Source organism: Hermetia illucens, chromosome 1 (assembly GCF_905115235.1).
Source record: "Hermetia illucens chromosome 1, iHerIll2.2.curated.20191125, whole genome shotgun sequence".
Classification (NCBI taxonomy): Eukaryota; Metazoa; Arthropoda; class Insecta; order Diptera; family Stratiomyidae; genus Hermetia; species Hermetia illucens.
Genome location: NC_051849.1, coordinates 17,934,063 through 17,957,278, shown reverse-complemented (window position 1 = coordinate 17,957,278; position 23,216 = coordinate 17,934,063). Strand labels below are relative to the sequence as shown.

Below are 23,216 nucleotides of genomic sequence, written 5' to 3'. Positions count from 1 at the left end.
ACGCGAATTAATCCTCTTTTCTTGTAACCAGAAGCCAATTTCTTTGCCATTTTTATCATATAATCATCCATCTGTAATCTTACTTTTACATAAACTTATCTTTAGTTTCTGCTCATATCATCCAAGAAGAAGAACTGTATATGGGAAAATTGTCAGATTTACCCGCCAAATGTTTATGTTAGTTGCGGCATAAGATACATTTACTTTTAGTGTTTTAGTGATTTTAAACTTTGAAATGAGTGAAAAACAAACAAGATCGAAAACAAAAATTGAACCAGATGCTGAGAAGAAGGTTCTTAGTACGTTGCCGAAGAGGCACATATTCTTCATTGAAGGTGAGTTATTTTACGATTTAATTATATCTACTTAGTTTTTAACTTTATAAGTGAATGCTTACCAGGTATACACCACAGTCAATTTAATCAGTATGAAATGATCTCTCTTTGCACTGTCGACTTTGGTAAACTTGAGAATTATATCTACCTACACCCTTGGCAAATAAAGATTGTTCACGTTTGATGCAAGTTGTGTTCAAAGTCTTCTATATTAGCACCTTGCAGTAGACCTAGCCTGCTGTTCTTATTTTGACACAGATGATTGAATTGCAATCACAGCACACCGACTCCGATGTTGGCATCTGATAAGACGAAAAGCACTTTGCGCAATCCCTGTTATGGACCAATGAATCGGCTCTACTCATGTTTTTCAACATATAACCTTTTTCTTCTTTTTCTTTAGCCTTTGTCCCGTTCACAAGCGGGGTCGGCTCGTCGTGATCGGCTTCCCCATTTGGCTCTATCCAATGCCTGATCTGGGTGCAATCTCGAGGCTTTCAAATCCCCATCCAGGGTATCAAGCCACCGTTGCTTAGGTCTACCTTTTGGTCGTTTACCATCGACTTCGATGTTCATACCAATCTTTGCAAGTGAATTCATCGAAGACGCCTTTCTCGCAACTTTTCCACGATCGGTGCAACCCCATAACGACCGCGGATATCCTCATTTCGGATGTGATCTAAACGTGTGACGCCACTAGTCCAACGTAGCATCTTCGTCTCCATTACCGCAAGACGCCGTTCATTGTCTTTTATGGTCGGCCAACACTCAGAACCATAGAGAGCGACTGGACGGACATTGCGATAAATTTTAGATTTGAGACGTTCGTTGATACTTCGATCACAAAGAACACCAGTTGTGGAGCGCCACTTCATCCAGGTTGCGTTAATGCGTGCAGCAATTTCATAACGCAGTTCTCCATTGGCTGATAGCGTTGACCCGAGGTATTTAAATCGCTCAGTTCTGGGCAGATCACTGCCGCTGACAGTGATTGTGCCTGTTTCATGGGGATCGGTTGTCAAAAATTCAGTTTTGTTTAAATTCAATCTGAGACCGTGTTGCATGAGGCGATCATTCCATTTTCGAACAAGTAGCTCGAGATCATTTTTGTTATCAGATGCTAGGAAAACATCATCTGCATAAAGCAGTGTGTAGGGCGCTGGACGTTGGATATCCCGTGTGACGGTGTCCATAACAAGGACAAAGAGGAGTGGTGAGAGGGCACTTCCTTGATGAACACCAACAGAGACACGGAGCGGTTTTGATACACCCGCCATACTTCGAACTTTACTTTTCGGATCGTGGTAGAGCAATTGAACCCAGCGCACGAGTTCTTCTGGCACGAAGTGTTGTCGTAAAGCATACCAGATGAGTTCGTGTGGTACACGGTCAAACGCTTTCTCTAGATCCAGAAATGCAATGTAAAGAGGGCGATGCTTCTCACCGTGTTTCACCATGAGTAACCGCGCAACGTGCGTTGCGTCAGTAGTTCCGCAGTTCTTGACAAATCCGGCTTGATTCACGGTTATTTCAACGATTTCGCGAATACGGTTGTCAATAGCATTCAAAAATCTTCATGGAATGGGAAAGTAACCGGATCGGACGGTAATTTAAACATTCTCCTGGACTACCTTTCTTTTTACATATTGGAACAGTGGTACTTTCTTGCCAGTCAGATGGTGTTCTTCCTTCCTGAATAACTCGGTTAAAGAATTCACTGAGCCACAGTGTTGGGTCGCAGCTCTTCGCTTTCCAGAGCTCAGATGCGATGTCGTCAGGTCCTGTTGCTTTCCCTGATTTCATTTGTTTTATTGCCTCCTCGACTTCAGTTGCGCTGACTGGTGGAACTACTCCAAATGTCGGCAATGATTGTGGAAGTGGAGGATGAGCAAATTCTTCAGTTGAAATCTGCTCGAAGTATTCTTGCCATCTATCCATTGCAGCTCGACGGTTGGTAAGCAAAGTATCGTTCTTGTCATTAACGCAAGAGAAATGTTCGATATTCTGTGTACGTTCGCTTCGGCTTTTGGCAAGTCGATACAGATCTCTCTCGCCATCCCGAGTGTCCAGTTTATCGTAAAGATTTTTGAAATGGTTCGCTCGGGTGACAGCGACCGCTTTCTTTGCTTCCCGGTTGGCATTCTTATAAATTTGCCAATTAGCAGATGTTTTATCGTCAAGAAATTTGTGGTAGAGGCGTTTCTTTTCACGGACCTTCATTTCAACATCATCATTCCAAAGCCAAGTATCTCGGTTGATGTACCGCTTACCCGGCTTGATGACCCCGAGGGTTGCAGAGGCCGCTTTGTGGATCGTGTCTTTCATTTGGTTCCATGATTCTTCCACATTCGTAATGGTTGGCAATCGTATGAGTGAGACCGTTTCTTCTTTCTTCTCACCAAATCGCCACCATTTAATGCGCGGCGGGCCAGTGCGTTCCTCACGCTGTTTTATCGGTGGCTTAATTCGCAGGACGGCAATCAACGGCCGATGTTGAAGTGCGATGGTCTCATAGGGGACGACTTTGCAATCAGTGACAGTGGTAAAATGTTGGCGTTATGAGAATATAGTTGATTTGCGTTTTATTGTTCCCACTATAAAATGTGGGAAGATGAGACAATCGTTTGATGAACCATGTATTCATAAGTACGTCATGGGTGTCCGCAAAATCGATTATACGCTCGCCACCCTCATTGCGCGCTCCGAACCCCTTTCCCCCATGGCACCTGTTACCGTCTGCCTTTTCACCCACATGACCATTAAGGTCGCCGGCAATGATTATGTAATCGTCAGCAGGCACGTGACAAGTCTTTTCATCGAGAAGTTGTCAGAAGGCATCTTTCTCGGCATCAGGTCGACCTGTCTGTGGTGCATACGCGGTGAAGAAGTGAATAGTGCGATCAGCTGATATAATGGTGAGCTTCATCAGCCGATCATAAAATCGTTCGACTTCTTTAATGGCATCACGGAAATCCTCTGAGGACGCAATGCCAACACCATATTGAGTGTGTGGGTTACCAAAATAGAGAAGTTTGTAGGCATTTTTACCGCGTTCGCGTTCAATGTCGCAGCTTTTGGCACCAGACCATCGGGTTTCTTGCAGAGCGCAGTTGTCAATGCACCTTTTCCGAAGGGCTCTTGCGAGTTCCTCGGTCTTTCCAGTTAGGGTACCAACATTTAGCGTGCAGACACGTATTTGTTTTGTTCGTTGTGTGCGGACTAACTTGCTTACGTCCTGACGCCGTCCATGCGTCAAGAACCCTTGCCCATTTCTCGACAGGACCGGGGCCCGTCCTGCCGCGTCGACTGAGGTGGACGCCCTAGCATTTCTCCGAGGCTTGTGACTCAATCCGATCATCATGTTTGTAACGACATTCTATGCATTTTCTTGGTCGACCTGTCGCGGGGCCTGTCACCAAGAGAGATCAGGTAGGATTTAGCATAGTAGAATAACTCTAACTATACTGTATTTATCTCTTTCCCTGATCTCAGCATTTTATTTTTGTTTTGCTGAGGATAGTACAGAGTACGTTGCCTCAAACCCTCCTCCTTTACCTGAGCTTGGGACCAGCATACTATGTTAATAGCATGGCGGAGTTTTTTCAACATATAACCAAATCCACAAAATAATACAAAGGCAGAACTTAACCCATTTACTAAGGATGGTTCCAGAATTGGGTATAAATATGGCCAGTCGTAAAGATAAATAATTAATACAATACATGTAGTAGCCGCAAGGTGTGCTCTCATTACCTGGGAGCCAATTTCGTTCAGGATGAGGATTAAAACATATCCCCGACAAAATCTTCAGAAACGAAAGACGATATCTGCAGATTAAACGGTATCTGTAAGAGTTGTACGCGAATCTTAAATTATTTTAAGAGTTGTAGTGGTGGTTGGTTAAGCAAGTATTCAGTGGCTAGTTAGTTTAATTTATTGGGGGGTGCCGCAGCTTCGAGCACTCAGGCCATTGTACTATCCCCGTAAATCGCCTATTCAATGGCTTCCAGGGTTCGCAGGTTTTAGCGAATCTGAGCACATTCTACAGAGGCAGAGAGTGTGCAGATTCATCATTGAAGAAAACCTTGCCAATGTGTCTTCGTCTGAGATCTGAGGAGGCCGGGCAGTGGTGGAGCATCTCCTCCTCCTCACATTGGCCGCACATAGCCGAAACCACCACCCCAATCTTCTCCATATGATAGTTTAAGGGGCAGTGTCCCGTTAAAAACCCTACTACGGTTTTTATGTCCGACTGCTTAAGGGACAACAAAAATACCGCTCTAGTAGCCCTAGGCTCCTTCACAAGGATTTTCGCTTGCCGGCAAGAGTCCAAATTTCTCCACTCGGTTGCGTGAATCCTTGCAACTTTACCCTTCAGAGTAGATTTGACAGTAGATGGTCGGATTCCAAGAGCTGGTTCTGGCCCCACCATTGTGGATCCAGACCCTCGGCGAGCCAGTCTGTCAGGCTCCTCATTACCAGCGATGTTAGAGTGTCCCGGCCTCCATATCAGGAATGTTTTGTTCAGTCGCTATCTAGTGCTGATAATGCCGCCCGACTGTCAGAATAGATTCGAATGGTGCGACCCCTCCATTTTTGTCGCAGACATTCTTCTGTTGCCTGGAATATTTTCATTATTTTTCCGAAGAGTCAGGCCAGTTCTATAATCGGATTCTCCGAGAACACCTGCGCCCGATCCACCCTCCATGACTGACCCGAAGATTATTAAGTCTGTCCTCTAAAAAGACTCATGGCCGTTTGTCGACCATTCTTTTCTTTCGGTAGTTACGATAGTGTATGTCTTTTCAAAGACGAATCTGGAGACCATATGATCGGTCGGCATCAGGGCTACCGGATGTTTGTCAATGAATTTCCAGATAGACGCATGACCGTTTGATTGGCCGCCTTTCCACGCCCCAATGGTATCCAGTCTATATGCGTCACTGGGTGCTTTCCGTTTCACCTCCAAGTGAATGGAGGGTAAATTTAGGATAGCTTCAAATGCCGCAATCGGCGTAGTACTCATTGCTCCAGTAATATTTAGGCAACCAAGTCTCTGAATCTGCGATAGCAGCTTCCTGCTGTTAGCAAAGTTCAGTCTTGGCCACTAGACGACGCATGCATACATCAAAATGGGTTTTATTATTATTACATCCGCTATATCCATTTTGGTGAAAGTCCCCAGGTCGTACCTATCGCATTCCTACAGCACCAAAGCAATCTGCAGGATTTCTGATATTGTTCCTGGATATGATGCTCCCACGTTAACTTGGGGTTGAAATGTACTCCTAAGTACTTGACTGTGCCAGCTGGATTTCCGCCCCTGCTAAAGTGGGTAGCGTATAGCTGCCCCACCTGACGTTCCTAGTGAACATAACTAGTCCAGAGAGAGAGAGAGTTGCATTCAAGCGGTCACATACTGTGTCCACAAAATTATTACGGCTAGGTCGTCCTCAAATGCTTGCGCGAAGACTTTTTTGTCTTCCAGGAGCCACATCAGGGTATCCATTACCAAGAGCCATAACATTGGAGAGAGAACCCCTCCCTATGGACAGCTCCTGAGACATCCCGCTTCAATAGACTTCTGGCCGACCGATATATGAATTTTTCTCCACTCTAGCATGTGAAGGATCCAATTGATTAGCAGCGGTTCGATTCCATGCTATCTTGCCACATCACAAATTGCCGCGAATGAGGCATAATTGAAGGCACCTTCGATGTCCATGAATGCGCCAAGGCGTATTTTTTTTCGGACATCGCCTTTTCAATTTTTGCCGTAAGCTCATGGAGTGCCTTTCTGGTAGGCGTGTTGCCTATGGTGAAGTGGCCACTTAGGAATGTGTGTGTCCCTTATGAACCGATCTACTAGCCTTTCTAGTCCTTTTAGCAGAAAGGACGTTAGACTGATCGGTCGGAAGCTTTTTGCGTCTGTGTAGGTGGGTTTCCCTGGTTTGGTAATGAATAACACCTTCACATCACGTCATTTAATTGGAATATAAGCTTGTGTTAGGCATGTGCGATATATATTCCGAATATGTAGACCCAGGACATCCATTCCCTCTATTACTAGCACAGGAATGATGCCATCCGGACCTGCAGACTTGTATCTATGGAACGAGTTAATTGCCCATTATACTCGTGCCAGTGATACTACTTTGCATGCCAAATTCCAGTCTCTCGGTTGAGGGCTGTATGCACCTGTTGACTCCGAGATTAGATTTTGGATGTTGCCTGGGAAGTGCACTTCAAGCAAATGGTTTGCCGTTTCTTCATCGCTTTCTGTGTACCTCCCGTTCTGTAAACGTAAATAACCCAGTTTCTGGCTACGTTCTTTAACCAGAATCCGCTTCAGCTTTGAGGTTGCCTCAAGAGAGTTAGTCTCTTCGCAAAAGCGTCGTCGTTTAGCCGATCTTATGCTCTTCTTTAGAGCCTTCTATGCCTCTTTATAGCGATTCCAGCTAGCGCCTGAATCACACTTCAGAGCACGATTGAGGACCATCCTTATCGTTCTGCTCTGTTTTGCCAAATCCGAGTTCCATCATGGTGTTTTACCCTTCTCTCATGCTAGTTGTGATCATCTGGGTTGTCTTCTCAATTCTAGCAATGGATTTGATGCGCTTCCCAGGGACCGTGACTCGGGCACTTAATCGAGCAAATTCACGGGATGTCTCTGAGATAGAAATTGTTCTGAAGAATAGAAACTGTTGCTGCTGTTGCTAATTTGAGCGCTTCGATCTCTCACGTGTCATTATACAAAATTCACGTGGCTATATCACAAACATGGGAGATCCTCCAGAATAATGACCTGAGGATGTCAGGAAGGAAACCTCAGATGCCGCGCCTCAATAAACATCTGAGGCAGGAGAAACAAGGATCGAGACTGATCCATCGTACATTTCCCCCCTCGATCGCGAGAACAAAAACCTTATTAAAATCGATTCCATGCCTGTCTGCTCGTCTATCTGTCTGTCACACTCAATTTACTCAGAACTGGTTGAACCAATTGTTACGAAATTTGGTGAGAGCATGTGGTCTATGCTTCCCTGTACATGCAGCGAGTGGCGTAATTTTGTCTAGAATTTTAAGGGTGGCACCGCATACATGCGAAAGGGTTGTGTACATTTTTTTTTCACAGAACGTGGGGTATCAACTGAAAGGGTTCAATTAGTACTTTTTGAAACTGATCTTATTCCTGATATTGGGTAAAACATAGGGGAGATAGGGCACAAAACATATGCTCCAAAGAGTGAAACAGGTCTCGTTCTCAGAACCTATCCAACTGAAAAATTTGGAATCACAGTGATGCTACTATACGAAATCTAGACCTCAAAATACATCCCATTCCCATATGTATATGCTAATAAATCTTGCGGGTAAAAACCAATATAATAGATATGCGTGTACCTGGTTACCAGCGGTTTCTAATTTACGTACGTTACATATATATGTATGCTTGTGTGGACGGAGCTAAGTGGAAATGCGTTAGACCTATTTTGATACGCACATATTTATGCATGCATCGTCATGCGGTAATAGACAATGTTTGTTTATTTAGGGTGAATACAGTATTTATGTCGTTGATTTGCATGTACATATAAATATCTGGGCGTTTGGCAAAATATGACGGATTATTTTGTATTCTTGACTATGTTGAAATGCACTGCGACGTGCAAGCATGTGTCGAAAGAGAACTCCGATGGAGCTTCAGTATTTGCGGGCGGACCTTCATGAGCAATTTCGTCAACTTTTTAAGCTTTTGAGATAGCTCTTCCCTCTAGGTTGTCTCCGGGCACTCAGGATGATCGTTTGATCTCCGCGGTTCATTGCAAGTGTCTTACAAAACAGAATTCACGTCAGCGAAATCAAGGTTTGTCACGTCGTTTTCAGCCTAAATAAAAACTCTAAGCTAAGGCCCGAGTACAAATCTTACTCTAAAAAGCCGAATCGTCCTCATATGAGGAACTTATGGATTTCAGCTTTGGGATTCAACGTGTATGTCCAATACCAATACAGCCCAGTCCAGAATACTACGAATCGTTATCTGTCCACTTTGTTATGAGCATAATGTAAACATCCACAGAGACATTGCAGGTAACGAAATCTAAAGGAAAGTTAGCTTTCTACCGTGTATAATGCGGACAAAAGCTTCTCCCAGCGACGTTCGCAGGAGTAAGCATCTCTTTCGGCTTGTAATAGTGTGAGCCCAATCGTTATTTTATTGCACCGAGGATAAAAATCTACTCTATTGTTGTTTTTAGTAAAATGGGGTAAAACACATATGGCAAAGACGGCACAAAATCATCTACTTTGCTAGACTAGCGGAAGACTAGGATATATATGTCCACATTCTGTATTAGATTCCGACAAATACAAATGACATACCTTAATTTTCAACTTTCAGGAAAACATGCGGAATCAGGAGACATTCAAATTGAAAAAATGCGGCACCCTGGCACAGGGGAATCATCTTTTTTCGTATTTTCAAAATCCACCAATAAAGTATATGAAGTGCATCAATTCAATGAGCCGCACAGAAGTTGGTTTATAGACGAAACTGTTTGTTCAAATGGAAAGTGTAATTTACTTACACCTTTCGATCCTATGTTGTTCGCGCTCTTTTACTTATACAAAAACTGTTCAGATAAGGCTATGCCTTTAAATCAAATACGAGATGACGATTTTCCAAAAACTACAGAAATACTCGAGAAGTTAGCGGATGATATGATTTTAAAGGTATGCTTCCTACTTTATTAAAGCATATGCTCGTGAGGTCAATAATAAATATTGCTCAGATTTCTGATAGAAAAGGACCCGAGGATCTCAGAGCATTTAAGTTCAATAAGGACAAAACGTTGGCCTGGTTAGCGCTTAAGACAGAATTACTCATTAAAACATTGAAAAATGAAAGCATTCAAGTCAGTGAGAATGCAATATCTGCAAACTACATCAAAGAGGAGAAGGACGAGCATTTCGAAGGTGAGTATCCCATCTTAGTTAAAATCTTCCCCACTTACTGAATTCTCACAATCAAACGCACAGAGGACTACTTACGATTTGCAAGTGGAATAGTTGGCAGCTATATTCCAGAACAACTAAAAAATGAACTGTTAGAATACCTCAATGTTACCGAGACTGTGACGTCATCCAAAAGAAAATCCCTGCAGCCCCCGAAAGATGCAACGCATACGAACAAGAAAGTAAAAGTCGAGGCTGACACTTCAATCATTTCCCCGCCTCCAGGGGTCAAGGAAAAGAAAGAAACCGCGAAGGAAAAAGCAATGAAGAAAGCTGCCGCCGGTACAAAAAGTATTGCTTCGTTTTTCAAGAAGTGAAATGTTGTAGTGTTGTAGGTAGATTAGGAACATGTTTATGTGAATTTGTGTTAATTTATGTTTCGATTTAAGTAACGTGCAGGAGACACCAGAAAGTGTAATAATATTGAAAACAGGACTTGTCAGAAAGATATAATAAATTTGGATAGCAAAAATAGAATAGAAATGTAGGCTTTAAGTAGTCACTGATTAATTTAGACATATTCCATAATTTTGCTGTTAATACTGCGAACGATTACTCAAATATAAGCGATTTATTTATAATTTGTTTTATTTCCAATGGAGAACCACAGAAAATCAGAAGATGGGCAACTCATTGCTTTGATAGCTGATGAGGTTAGTACTTCTAAATGAGTATAAGTTGTATTGCAGTTAATAGTTCTTAATCGCAGAAGACCTGCGTTGGTTTCTTACTAGCCGGCATTGGAGAGTGTGATAAGCATGGTCAAATGAACTTCTTAGCAGTGAATGAAAGTAAAAATTAACAATTCTATTGAAAATTTAAGTTAACTATGACGAGAGCTTTTACAGGTACAAAAGAATCGCTAATTGAAAATTTTTTCAATGATATGTGCAACAGGAATGATGTTGCTATTCTTCTTATTGATGAAGACATTGCGAGAAAAATATCGCAAGCAATCAAGTCTTGGCAAGAGCCTTTTCCTATAATTTTGGAGGTACCATCACAAAGTCAGTTATTCGGAGTGAATTCGGAGGAAATTCCAGCACAAAGTATCAAATAAAATATACATAATGCGCTAGGAATATATACTATGTCTATATTTCCATCCTTAAACTATTTTTATCCGGATACGTACCTGGTGATAGCTATTAATATATTTTTGAACATAATTAATGTTTGTTTCAATTTGGGGCTGGTTCACAGCATCTAGATGGGGTACTGAGTTCATTTGAAGCGGTCCTGCGAAGTTGGCTAAAGGCCAGAACATATAAGGCCAATGGTGTTTTTTTCTTCTTCAGCGTTTATAATGTTCGGAAGCGAGGTCGGCTAGTCTTGGTCGGTTTTCGCCATTTTGCTCGGTCAAAAGTCTGATCTAGGTGGAATTGCGAAACGTTCAAATCGCCATCCAGCGTGTCGTTGTTTTGGTTGACTTTTCGGTCGTTTCCCATCGACTTCCAATGTTTAGACCAACCTTGGCAAGTGAGTTTTCGTCACAGCGAATTACATGTAATATCATCGGAGACGGCTCTCGCATAATTTTTCTATATCGTTTACACCGATCATATTGGTCATAGATATCCTATTTCGAATGTGAACATGACGTGTTATGGCACTTGTACAAAGTAACATATTAGTCTCTAATTACCGCGAGGTGTCGTTTATTGTCTTTTATAGTCGGCCAACGTTCAGAACCATAAGAGAGCGGCAGGGCGGACGACACTGCGGTAAATTTTAGATTTGAGACGTTCGTTGTTATGCTGATCACAAAGAACTCCACTTCGCGCTAATGCGTGAAGCAATTTCATAACGCAATTCATCATTGGCTCATAACATTGATCCGAGATAAATCGCTCAGTCCAAAGCACCAACTCCAGTGACAGTGATAGTGTTTATTTCATTAGGATGGGTTGTCAGAAATTCTGTTTTATTCAGATTCGATCTCAGACCGTGTTCCATGAGGGGACCATTCCATTTTTGGACAAGTTGCTCAAGATAAGCTTTGTTATAATAAGCTAGAAAAGCACCATTTGCATAGAGCGGTTTGTATTGCGCTGAACGTTGGATGTCCTGTGTGACAGTATCCATAACAAGAACAAAAGATGTGCCGCGAGGGCGGTACTTTGATGATCAACGACGGAGACACAAAGCGGGTTGAAGTGCCTGCCACAATTCGAACTTTATTTTTCGATCGTGGTAGAACAATTTAACCCCACGTACGAGTTTTTCTCGTATTAGGTGTTGCCGCAGAGCATGTCAGAGAACTTCGTGTGGTACACGGCCAGACGTCCTCTCTAGATCCAGAAATACAATGTAAAGAGGACGATGCTTCTCACTGTGTTTCTCTATGAGTAACCGCGCGGCGCGTACTTAACGGCTTGATTCACGGCTATTTGAACGCTGCCACGAATACGTTTATCAAGAATGCGTTAAAAACTCTTCAGGGTATGGGACAGCAACTGGGTCAGTAATTTAAACATTTTGTTGAGCTGCCTCTCTTTTCCCATTTGGAAATGGTTATGCTTTTTGTTCAGTCAGAAGGTGTTCTACCGTCCTCAATAACCTGATTGAAGAACTCATTCAGCCATAACACTGCTGTTGCTTTCCCCGATTTGCTTCATTGACTTTAGTGGCGCTGACAGGTGGAATTGTTTGCTTCTTTTGGAAATGGAGGATAAATGAATTTTTCCGATGAAAGGGAGCGTTCTTTATATTGCATGCGTTAGTATCGGCTCTCGAAAAGTCGATGCTGATTTCTATCACCGTTCCGAGTGTCCAGGTTATGGTGAAAGCCTTTACAATGGACCGCTCGGGTGACAGCGATCGCTTTCTTTCCTTCCCGTTTGGCATTCTTGTAAATTTGTTTATTTGCCAGACAAGAAACTTTGGTAGAGGCGTTCTTCCTACAGACGTTTACTTGAAAATCGACATTTCAAAGCCAAGTATCACGGTTGATGAACCGTCTACCAGGCTTGGTAACCCTAAATGCTGCGTAGACCACTTTATGAATCGTGTTTTTAGCTTGATTTAAGGATTCTTCTACATTTGTAATTGTTCAGCAATCGCGAAATCATATTTAATTCGTGACGGGTCGAAGGGCTCCTGTGAGTATTTTGCGTATGTCGTCTTGATGCCATCCATGCGTCAAGAATCCTTGCTCATTTCTTGACTGCACGGGGGCCCGTCCTGCCTCGTCGACTGAAGTGAACCCCCTGGCATTGCTTCGAGGCTTTGTAGTCAATGGCACGATCATTTTTTTAACGACATCTAATGTGCAAATTTAATTGCAACCAGTTCAGAACTATCTCACTGAGGTAACCTCTTTTGATGCAGCAGAATAGTGCTATCCGCGATGTCTGTTGACCAAAGAAATGGAAGAAGATGGTGAACTCTCAATTTGAATCCGAGATGACTTTAATGGTATATTCTGCTCTGTTTTTGTTTGAATTTTGTTGGATTTATTTTTGTCAGATGAAATGTGTTGCCAAGAAAGTGAGTGTACTCACTTGCAGCTACTAGGCTGTTGGCGTAAATACTTTCAAAAGTAAAGCACTTCAATTTAATGGTTTTCGTTGCGGTATTTTGAGTAGGAAGTGTTTCGCGTATAATTGTGGAGTTGACAAAGGTCGGAGGGGTGGTAAAACCTATGTAACATCACAACTAGTAGACCGGTCTTTTATCAATGTATTTCGGGCGATTGGCAATGGAAGAGGTCGCTTATTCGAGGCAGAATCTGATTAGGCATTTGTAGAATATTAAACTGGGACAGGATTGAAAAGGTGAGACTCGTCTTTCCGTGAGTTTGTTGTAGATTTCAAATCGTGGCTTCTATAGTGGTGCTGTTAAAACAATTTTTCCTTGCCCTGTACTCGTACATGAAATAATATCTCTCTTTGGCGAAGTCCTCAGGTGCCACTGGAATTGTTAGGAGGCGGTGGAGCATTGCCTTATTGGCTGCTATTTTATGTCGGAATGGAAGGAAATGATGCGCCCAAGGTTGTACGTATCATCCGCGAATCTCAGCCATATTCGAATTCGCCCACATACAACATCACAAAGTGACGAAGACTGGTAAAAGTTTCTTCCAGGGCAAACGCAACTCATCAGACACACTACCTCACCTCTGCCCTGGGAGGAACGTGCCCAAAAGTAGTAGCAATTGCTTGTCACTCCTTTTGATATTCAACGTAAAAAACCGCCATAGTTTAAGCCTAAACTAGGGGAGAGCTAATTTTTTGGTTTGGGAAATGAGGGATCCCAAATAAAAAGTGAGGCAGTCCCTGATGGATTGTCTTTGCCCTGGACGAAATGTTTAGTCGTCTTCGTATTTTTTGAGTACTTAGGTGCTAAGCCCAAAAGAAAGGTCGTGGACCAAGAAAAATAGATGTGGACTTGGGATCCTTCATTTACCAAAAAAACTAACAAAAATCGCGAAGTGGTTGGTTAAGAAATGCGAAAAACTGGGTCCTGCTAATGAATCTGAGTAGTATGCCAAAAACATTAGTGCGATGTAAGTGGGAGCATTAATGTCCACCTAGTATCGTTTGATGCCAATGCCATTATTCCTCAACACGCTGGTGAAAGCAATTTCACGAATGGCTACTACGGTTTGAGTTATTGTTAGAATGGAGGAAGGAAGTGAAACAATATATGAGACTAAGCATTTGCATGAATCAGGGGAAAATATTTTAAAGCTGCCAAAGTGACGATGGGCAACCTTCTTTTTGCATTACTAGGCCAAGTTTTTATGGCATCATTGGAGGAACAAATGGAACAGAAAGAAATCTTAAAAGATTCTAATTGTTAATTCTAAGTCTCGGATCAGATACATAACTTCTTTTTCTCTTTCTTATGAACCTTAAGCTATTTGGTGGTGGTGGCTTTTGCTCTGTGGGGAGAGAGTTTGACTGTTGAGAAATTCATCAAAATACTGAATCCATCGCTCCATTGTGCCAATACGGTTGGAAACCAGATTTCCTTGTTTATATCTCCAGTGTGAGCATCAATGTATATAGGGTTCCATCCTACTCACTTATTGGTTCAATTCTACTGTACTGTATGTCATTTTTTCCGACTTGGTTATAGCCATAAAGAAGACTAATTTTTCCAATAATAAAATCTCGAAGTATGATCTTAATGGCATACCTGGGGCAGGAATCGAGGTTCCGTTCCACTGACTGGTAGGTCGACTCTTTTGGGATCCGAGAGTATCCATTATATTGGTTTATTTGGAAAGCTAAATGGTTTCCTGGATAGCAACTTTAATATACCATAAAGCCACTTTTCTCCAGGAAATTAGTCCCTGTCCAATTTGTTTTTATTATGCTTCATCTACTGTTTTCCATTAAGAAAAACTCCCAGCAAACACCATATGAAGTTGGAGATAGAATTCGGTAGCAGAACTGCTGGTGATGAGACGTCTCCCAAGTTTTGTGCTCAATCAATGTATACACTACGCTTTCGTCGTTTAACATACATATGTACTCTCATCTTCCATAGACCTAAGAATTTGAAAGGCTTCCTCTTCCATTAAAAAATAGTCGTTTAGAAACCCTAATATTTTAATTTTCCAACTTGGATTCGTTCCTTGATGTAAGTTCATTTAAAAGACAAAAAGGCGTCCATATCATCATCAAGAAGCTCGATGCAAACATCGCTTGGTATTCATTGCATCGATTGTGATAATAATTGATGATTTGTTCGACCCATTTAGGTTGACTTCATGTGTTTGCAGAGAAGATGGACAATAAATATTGACAAATAAATAATATTGAAGATTTATTACTTTACAAAAAAAACATTGAACTTTATTTTTTCCTTCTCTTCCTTTCATCTTCATCACTATCTGTACTCTCCTCAGTTGAAGATTCATCGGAACTTGATGATTTCTTACGTTTCTTTGATTTCTTTTCCTTCTTGGCCTTTTTACTCTTCTTTTCTTTCTTTGATTTTTTCTTTTTCTCCTTTTTCACTTTAACCTTTTTCAAACCCGGTTCTGTTTTGATTGTTCGATCAATAGGCAGTCGCTGCGGTAAGCCAAATTCATTTCGTTCAGAGGTTTTATCGCGTTCTTGTTTGATATTTTCCACAGGAATTTGAGCTTTCGGTGCACAACCTTCCATCTGTAAACGTCTTGTTATCTCATCGGCTTTTTCATTATCCTTTGGCGGCTTGTAATCAGAAACATGATCAACGCGAATCGTACGACTCAAAATCTGCAAAATGAAAGCGTTTGAATGTAAGAGGAAGAGCAATTTTTCTTAAATGCAAAAATATTTACTACGTTCGTGTCTGGTTCTTAATTTTGATCATGAGATTACTTTTTCAATGAATATCTCTGACATTTTGGTAATAGCTTTAAAAAACGACCACCAGTTTGGCAAAGAGTATATTACCTTAATTCCATTTAAATTATCAACAGCTAGAATTGTAGATCGTTGATCCTCATAGCATATGAAGCAGAATCCTTTCGATTTTCCCGAAAGTTTATCCCGAATGAGATTGATATTTACAATCTCCCCGTATTGTGAAAAGACGCAAATTATGTCGCCTTCTGTTAGATCGTATGGTAAGCCGCCCACAAATATCCAGGCGCTGTCCCGGTACATATCATGCCATGATGTCTTACTATCTCTTTTCAACTCTTGTTCACTTAGCTTCGTGACGTTTTTTATATTCCTGAAAAACGAGAGACGAGTTGATTTCATTCATTAAAACAATGTGATTTCTTACTCACGTCATAGGATTCATTTTGAAGAATATTCAACATTCCAGTTAAACTGAATATTAATTCTGAAATGAAGAAAAGAAATTATATTAGCTTAATAAAAAGAGAGAGAATATCGCCAAAAGTGACAAAAATCAAATAAGCTGGATACAAAGTATCCTTTTTGATACAGGTAAGTACGATTTAGCGTTTTTCAACTATTTTTGTCATATTCAGCAGTCACAATAACTGTATTGTATTATGTAACATGTGTTTCGAAAGCGAAACGGTAAAATATAAATGATAATGTGCATATTCATGGTAAACTATGTATCTAATTCCTCATTGTATTCGAGACAGAAAAGTTGATAGTTGATATGAGTTATCATATGTAACCAAACAGAAGATCCGAGCCGCGATGTACTTAAGGTAACTAGGATTCTTGTTGGTAAAGCAAGTAAGCGGAATTGCTACAGGCTTTCCTTGAAGCAAATGCGAACCTGTGCCCACAAGTTGGTAATGGGGGGAGGGGTCAACTATCACCCCAAGGGACGCAACTTGTTCAAATTAGTCGCAAAATGTTTCCCATAACAGGAAAAAATGGATCTTAGCCAAAGGTTCGATAGGATATCTTCTCGATCCCCGTGGTGACGGAACAAAAACTACAAAAGAGCTGTGAACGAATTCAAGATAATAAGGCATCGGGATTGGAGCGGATTCCGATCACAGCCCTGAAGTTGGCTGCTAAAATCAGGCCCACATGGGCAAATTTGAATCATGCATGGTGCAATCAGTGTTTCCCGCCCATGGAAAAAGCGGAGGTTGGTTCTGATACTGAAACCTCAAAAACACCCTCTTCGTATCGCCCTATCTCTCTTTTAGACACCATGGAGAAGATGTTGGGGAGGGTGATATACAACAGGCTGCCCCCGTTCGTCAAGCTAACGAATGGTCTGTCGAAGCTGCAGTATAGGTTTTAACGAGTCCGTTCAACGGCCGATGTAATAGAAACTGTGGTAACTGTAACTTAGGAAGCGTCGGCAGTTGGTGTGCGATGTCTGGAATCCCTTTAATTCGGCCAACTGGGGTTAGATTAGGAGGGGGGGAAGGGGTTAGTGAGTGAGAATCCCACATACTGCGACCTGGCACACCAGCGTCTTTTCAAGATTTCCACCTCTATTTAAACAAGTTGAGAAAACAGAAGCTAGACTCTTCAGGTATCATATAAAAGGTTTTATGTTTCTCTATCTGCATGAGAATTCTATGTGAACATAGTTAGAAATTCAATTATCCCCTTCTTTTTAAAAAGCCATTTACACAAATAATTTGATCTGGAAAGCCCCGTATTGATAGCAGTCAGGTTGACATACGCTTCACACTAGGAGGTCAATATCAAAATCTAATGTAAAGAAGCTAAACTACAACAGGGGGGAACAGAACAGAACAGATATCGGTATGGAAATTATTTCGGAGCCCAGGCACCATATAGTGGTGGCCTCCTGATTTTTTTCAGATTTTTCGGTTTGGTATTGTCTGAGAATGGCCCCCTTAAGGAAATGATCACTTTCAACCCTCCCAACTCCCCACTTTTCCAACAAATGTTAAAATTAGGACCGGCTTCAAAAAGTACTAACCTAGACCTTTAATTTGATACCCCACATGACTATATTTGATGAAAAAAATTTTAAACCCCCTTTTTGCATGTATGGAGACCCCCCTTAAATACAACGTAAAAGGATGTAACACTGTATGTGTGAGTGTTCACAGTTCCCACCTTTCTACCAAATTTGGTGTCAATCGCTACAACCGTCTCCGAGAAAAATGCGTGTGACGGACAGACAGTAAACCGATTTTAATAAGGTTTTGGGTTTACACAAAACCTTAAAGAGGGCTGGCGAGAAATTGATTCTTCATGAATGGAATTTTAATATTTCACTTGAATGTCAATTAATAATCGTTGGCGCAACAATCCAATTGGATCAGGACCTTGAAGTGTGTTAGAGCACTTCAATCAAGACCGTAACGGTACACCGCAGTACACTGTGGGAGGCAATGTGGTCAGCGTTGCACTCGCCCCTGATTATTACCCTGATTTGACTCAGGTACTGATTCACAACTGAGTTGACTGGTATCCGATACCCAGTCATGATAACAGAGGAATCTGTCGCCCAGCGAGATTTGAACCGCGACGACAGCCTAGCGCTCTAACCACTTGAGCCAACCGGACACTTTCAATTACTCTCGTTAATTATGACGTCAGCATATTATTTGCATAGCTTATGATGCAGTAAATTCGCGCGAAATTAAGAAGTTTGAGCTGTTGCAACTGGTACAAAACTTAGTACTCCTGGGACGAAGATAAGGGGATTTTCTAGTCAATTTAAAGAAGTTGGTAATATAATATTAGTAAGTTTACTTGAGCAAATATCAGCACGACCGATCTTTCGGTTAGGTAGTTTCTGTCATTGGGTCCGTGAAAGAAATGATCATTTTATGGTCCCCGCATTCGCCGCCTTTCCAATAAATGTCAAAGGTAAAACAGGATTCGGAAAATATTAATCGAAACCTTTTATTTGACACCCAACACGATAATATTGGGTTGGGGAAAAAGAAAGGTCGTATTTGTGATCGAAATTTGACGCTTTATTTGGCATACTTAGAATTATCCGATTTAAAATATACGCCGTTTTATTCGCAAACTTGTTGCCATTTAGAAGGCAACTCTATTGTGGCGCGGCAGGATTCGCGGCATTCGAAATTTATTTCGAATGTTGCGAGTGCGAACGAATAGATGGCGCGGATCTATCCACTTTGCGGAGCACGACACGGGAGTGGAGGACCGGCGAGAAAAGTGTGCCATGAGTTAGGGGCAGAAAAGAAACAAATGAAGGGAGACGTCTTTTCTGCCTCTAACGTTTGAGAAGCAACAATACAAGTCAGTTTTTCTTGTGAATATTTAAACTATACAGCAAATGGATAAAAGCGCCTTATAAATTAAGTTCCGTTTTTCTTGTGAATATTTAAACTATACAGCAAATGAATAAAAGCGCCTTATAAATGTTTATTATAATATATGTATTTATTATTGGATAAATACTTAACTATTATCCCCTCTTATAAACAACCCCCCCCCCCCCCCTCCTTATCTGCAAAAAACTCAGACAGCCGGTTTTCGCAAGCCTCTTTTGAAGCCAACTTAGTAGCACCAAGAGTGTTTTGCATGGACCGGAAGATATGATAATCAATTGGTGCCAGGTCCGGACTATACGATGGGTGCGATAGGACACCCCATCCGAGCACCCGTAGCTTCTTGCGGGTCATCAAAGATGTGTGAGGCCGAGCGGAACACAACATCATTCCTATTGACCAATTCTGGTCAATCGCCTGCTTCAAACCGTCGAGTTGCTCACAGTAGAGGACCGAATTGAGGGTGTGGCTATAGTTGAGCAACTCCTAGCGGATGATTCCCTTCCAATCCCACCAAACACACAGCAAAACCTTCCTGGCCGTCAATCCGGGCTTGCCGATGGTTTGGGCCCGCTGGCGACCACCATCTTTTTCGCTTGACATTTTCGTACGTGATCCACTTTTCATCACCAGTCACCATACGCTTCAAAAATGGGTCAAATTCGTTCCGTTTCAGCAATGCATCGCAGGCGTTGATTCGGTTCAAGAAATATTTTCCGTCAACTCGTGTGGCACCCAAACATCCAGCTTTTTTTGGAATCCAATCTTCTGCAAATGGTTCTAAACGGTTTTATGGTCCTTACCCAGTTCCTGGCCAATCGAGCAAATGCTCACATGCCGATCTACTTGGATGATTTCGACGATTTTATCGATTTCTACGACGATTGGCCTACCAGTACGGGGTGTATGTTCGACATCCACTACACCAGAACGAAATCGATCGAACCAACGCTGTGCTGTGAGAATCGTTACTGTATCGGACCCATAAACTTCACAAATTTTTTTGGCATTTGGTTGCATTTTTACCTCTCAGGTAGTAAGAATGTAAAATATTACGAATTTCTTGCTTGGTGGACTTCATCTTTGACGCGCTATAATTCGAAACTGAAAGGTACGATCACAACACTGTCAAAGAGACACTTGTAGCACAGATTGTCGTCTTCAAATCGCTGTATAGTATAACCCGATGCGATAAGTACAACACAAGATATGTTTAAGTGTCGCCATCTATTGACAAAATACGACAGCACAGTTTCCATCTTCCCACTAAACTTCCTATCAATCGAGCCAGCTGTTTCTGAGAAAAGCGCGTCTGACAGCTACGCAGCCTGATAAACAGACATCCAATACACAAGTGATTGTAGTTGCAGCAGAGACATATCAGCACACATTCGAGATGTAATCTCATCATTGATTTGAGATAGAATTTTCGGAGTTCCCGGAGATACATAGAGCCTGGGAATACCTGGTCTATGCAAAGAATCCATTTCCGAGAATTCTATACAGCGAAAATCTCAGCTGGACGGTGGAGAAGAGTGTTTCGGCGAGTACTGAAACTGTTGCCTGCGGCGTTGTGTAGTTAATGCCGCCACCTCTGGCCCCATCGACTTTTGGTCACCAGTTTCCGCAACAAGAGGCGGTAAGATGTTGTACCCGGCCCCGCCGTTATTTCGTAGCAGGAGCGGATGATGAAGAGGTTCATTTCTTCAGTCCATTTCATCCGCTGCCTACACGAATCTACTGAAGTGGTCGCCACAGATTATGGCGAAACAGCTGCAGTAGGTGGAGCTATGTTCCTGGTCATCGTGGCGCCTAGACGTCGAACCGCCCCACGACTAGCGGTTTCGACGCCGTTCTGTCCATTACGAGAGCTTCACCCAGTCACCAAGTCAGATGACTCTCGCCGGTTATCTGTACCATACCTCAAATTTCTCCTTCTTCTCAGATCGATTTGCATTTTATACCTAACTCCCAGGTGTGGGGATGGCTTCTTCAGTGAGTAATCTGCAAGACTGCAAAGTTCCTGCACTTTCCTCACCTACCCCCTGAGGCACTGCGGTGGCGTATCGCCATTCAGACTGAAGCGATCCATCCCTCCACCTTTCACAACCGGGCTTCGGACCGGCTACGACGGATATCATTATTATCAGCCAGATTATACTTGATCCTTCTATTATGGTATTTTATTATCTTCAGGTGATGTACGTGGAATATATGCCACATATTTGCAGGCCTTACTTAAACATTCCTTTAACCCTTTTCTTAGTATCCAGCTTGATGTTTTTTTTTTACTAGTGTCTGGGAGTAGGAAGAATTCCAGTGTAATCCAGCTTATAGCGAAGATCACGCGTCCTATGTCTTTCTGCGAATAGAATGCCAGAATGCAAGAGCTCTGATTGACGGCAGTGTGCATTGCTACATAAGAAAGCACATATTACAAAGGACAATCAGATTGATTACATTCTGATCAGCGGGAGACTTAGAAGCTGTCTTCGAAAGGGATCACAATCTAATGACTGGTCGCCTCCGTTTGTCTGTTGGATGAAGAACTTCAATTTCAACATCGACAGCTTATATGATCCATCTGCCGTTCAGCAGTGGCAGAGCTATCAGTCTGACTGGACAGCAGATGCCCTGAAAAGTACGTCTGAGAATATTAATGAGCCGTGGGCCGCCATTAAAAATGCTTTTTCTTGGAGCCTACTCAGGTCGTCCCCCACGTTCTGACGGAAGGCACAAGACTTGACTGAATGCGGAATCATGGAAGTGCATCGGTGAACGTAGATTGATTGCTGGAACTAGAGGTGAGTTGAACTTGAGTTCCGAAACCGTGATAAATCTCGGGATATTTAGTGTGGTGCGCGCTGTGACAAAAGAAAATAGAAGCCGAGACTAACATCATGCAAAAACTGGCAGATGGTCGCAAATTGTTTGATTGTCCTGTGGAAGGCGTTAACGGTCTACTTCTTATCCACAATAATGAGCAGTTGAAGAGGTGATTGAAATGGCTAGTGGCCGCAGCTCTAGCCGCTTGGTTTGATGTTTTCCGCGAGGAATTGCTCGCGCGGCTCCTGCAATATCTCCGTTTCTCTACATAAATGGCAGTCTGGTATGTATACTTGGATAAACATCAAGGATCTTCATTGTTTTGTTTTGATTTATTAAGAGCTGTGTAATCATCCCATTGTTCAATCGGATTCGCCTCGATTTAAATTGGAACAATTTTTCTTAAACCTTTCCTATTTATCGTCACTTAAAATATTGTTAAACCTGCCTCTATTTATGATTTTATTGACAAGAACTTACTGAAAAATAACTTCGAATACTGTCAGGAAATCAGAACTACGCACCCCGGCCCGGCACTTGTACAAAACGTTTGTTTACGTTCCTATAAGTGACATATAGTGACAGTAGCGTGATACTTTCCTCATCCACTGAACTGACTTTATATAGAATATCATGCGATTGCTAAAGGAACCCGCCGAATGTTGCATGCAAATTAAAATAGCACTAAAGTCCTTAAAATATCAGAATACTTTTATTTTAATAATAATAATTGAAGCTTGTATATTCTGGTCGATGCTTTGGTGCAGTAATGAATTTTAAAGACGCCTCTTTTCACTATGGTTCTGGTCAGCAATGTGAACCCCAGCATATTGCTTGAAAGCTGTGACGTCATATTTAACGGTCCACCCACCAGCGTTGGCAACACATGTTGTTAAAAATGATTTTTAGGAAAACGAACAAAACCAAAAACTTCTAGGAAGAAACATCAAAAACAGTTGTTTTGTCTCAACAGACAAACATTTTCACTAGTCAATGTGGGAGTAACGGCGGTGGACAATATAGAGTTTGTGATGAATAATGTGAATGATGGGTACGTGGATTTTCTGAAGTAACTATTCTGATTTTTTTAAGGATATGAAGCCAATAAATGTATTTATTTTGTTTAGATTAAATTGTGGAGATTCAATTGAAATGAGTGGAAGTGAAAATATTGTCGGAGCGGAAAACGTGCTGCTGGAATCAATGGATTCAAGTAGGTATGTTTGGGCAATAACTCCTGTTTACGGGGTTAGTCGCACTAAATGGTTGAATTATGTTTTAAACAAGGTTGAGTGGCGAAAATTGTTGGAAGTGGCATAAGGGAAATAAAGGAAAATTTCTATTACGTCAAAAAGGTCAGATAAAAGCAA

At 41.8% G+C, this 23,216-nt stretch overlaps 2 protein-coding genes across 2 annotated transcripts; one reads left to right on the top strand and one right to left on the bottom strand.

Annotated features, from left to right (window-relative positions):
* The first annotated feature begins 70 nt into the window (after positions 1-70).
* Positions 71-10,519, top strand: LOC119659060 (ribonuclease H2 subunit B). Its single transcript, XM_038066971.1, has 6 exons — positions 71-335; positions 8,737-9,068; positions 9,128-9,311; positions 9,375-10,003; positions 10,060-10,141; positions 10,199-10,519. Exons 1-4 carry the CDS (start codon positions 236-238, stop codon positions 9,665-9,667), a joined length of 909 nt encoding a protein of 302 aa, XP_037922899.1. The 5' UTR covers positions 71-235; the 3' UTR covers positions 9,668-10,003; positions 10,060-10,141; positions 10,199-10,519.
* Positions 10,520-14,973: 4,454 nt separating this feature from the next.
* On the bottom strand, positions 14,974-22,420 carry LOC119660393 (RNA-binding motif protein, X-linked 2). Its single transcript, XM_038068931.1, has 4 exons — positions 22,327-22,420; positions 16,084-16,139; positions 15,743-16,025; positions 14,974-15,562 (listed from the first exon to the last, which is right to left on the bottom strand). Exons 2-4 carry the CDS (start codon positions 16,095-16,097, stop codon positions 15,155-15,157), a joined length of 705 nt encoding a protein of 234 aa, XP_037924859.1. The 5' UTR covers positions 16,098-16,139; positions 22,327-22,420; the 3' UTR covers positions 14,974-15,154.
* Between the last annotated feature and the right edge of the window lie 796 nt (positions 22,421-23,216).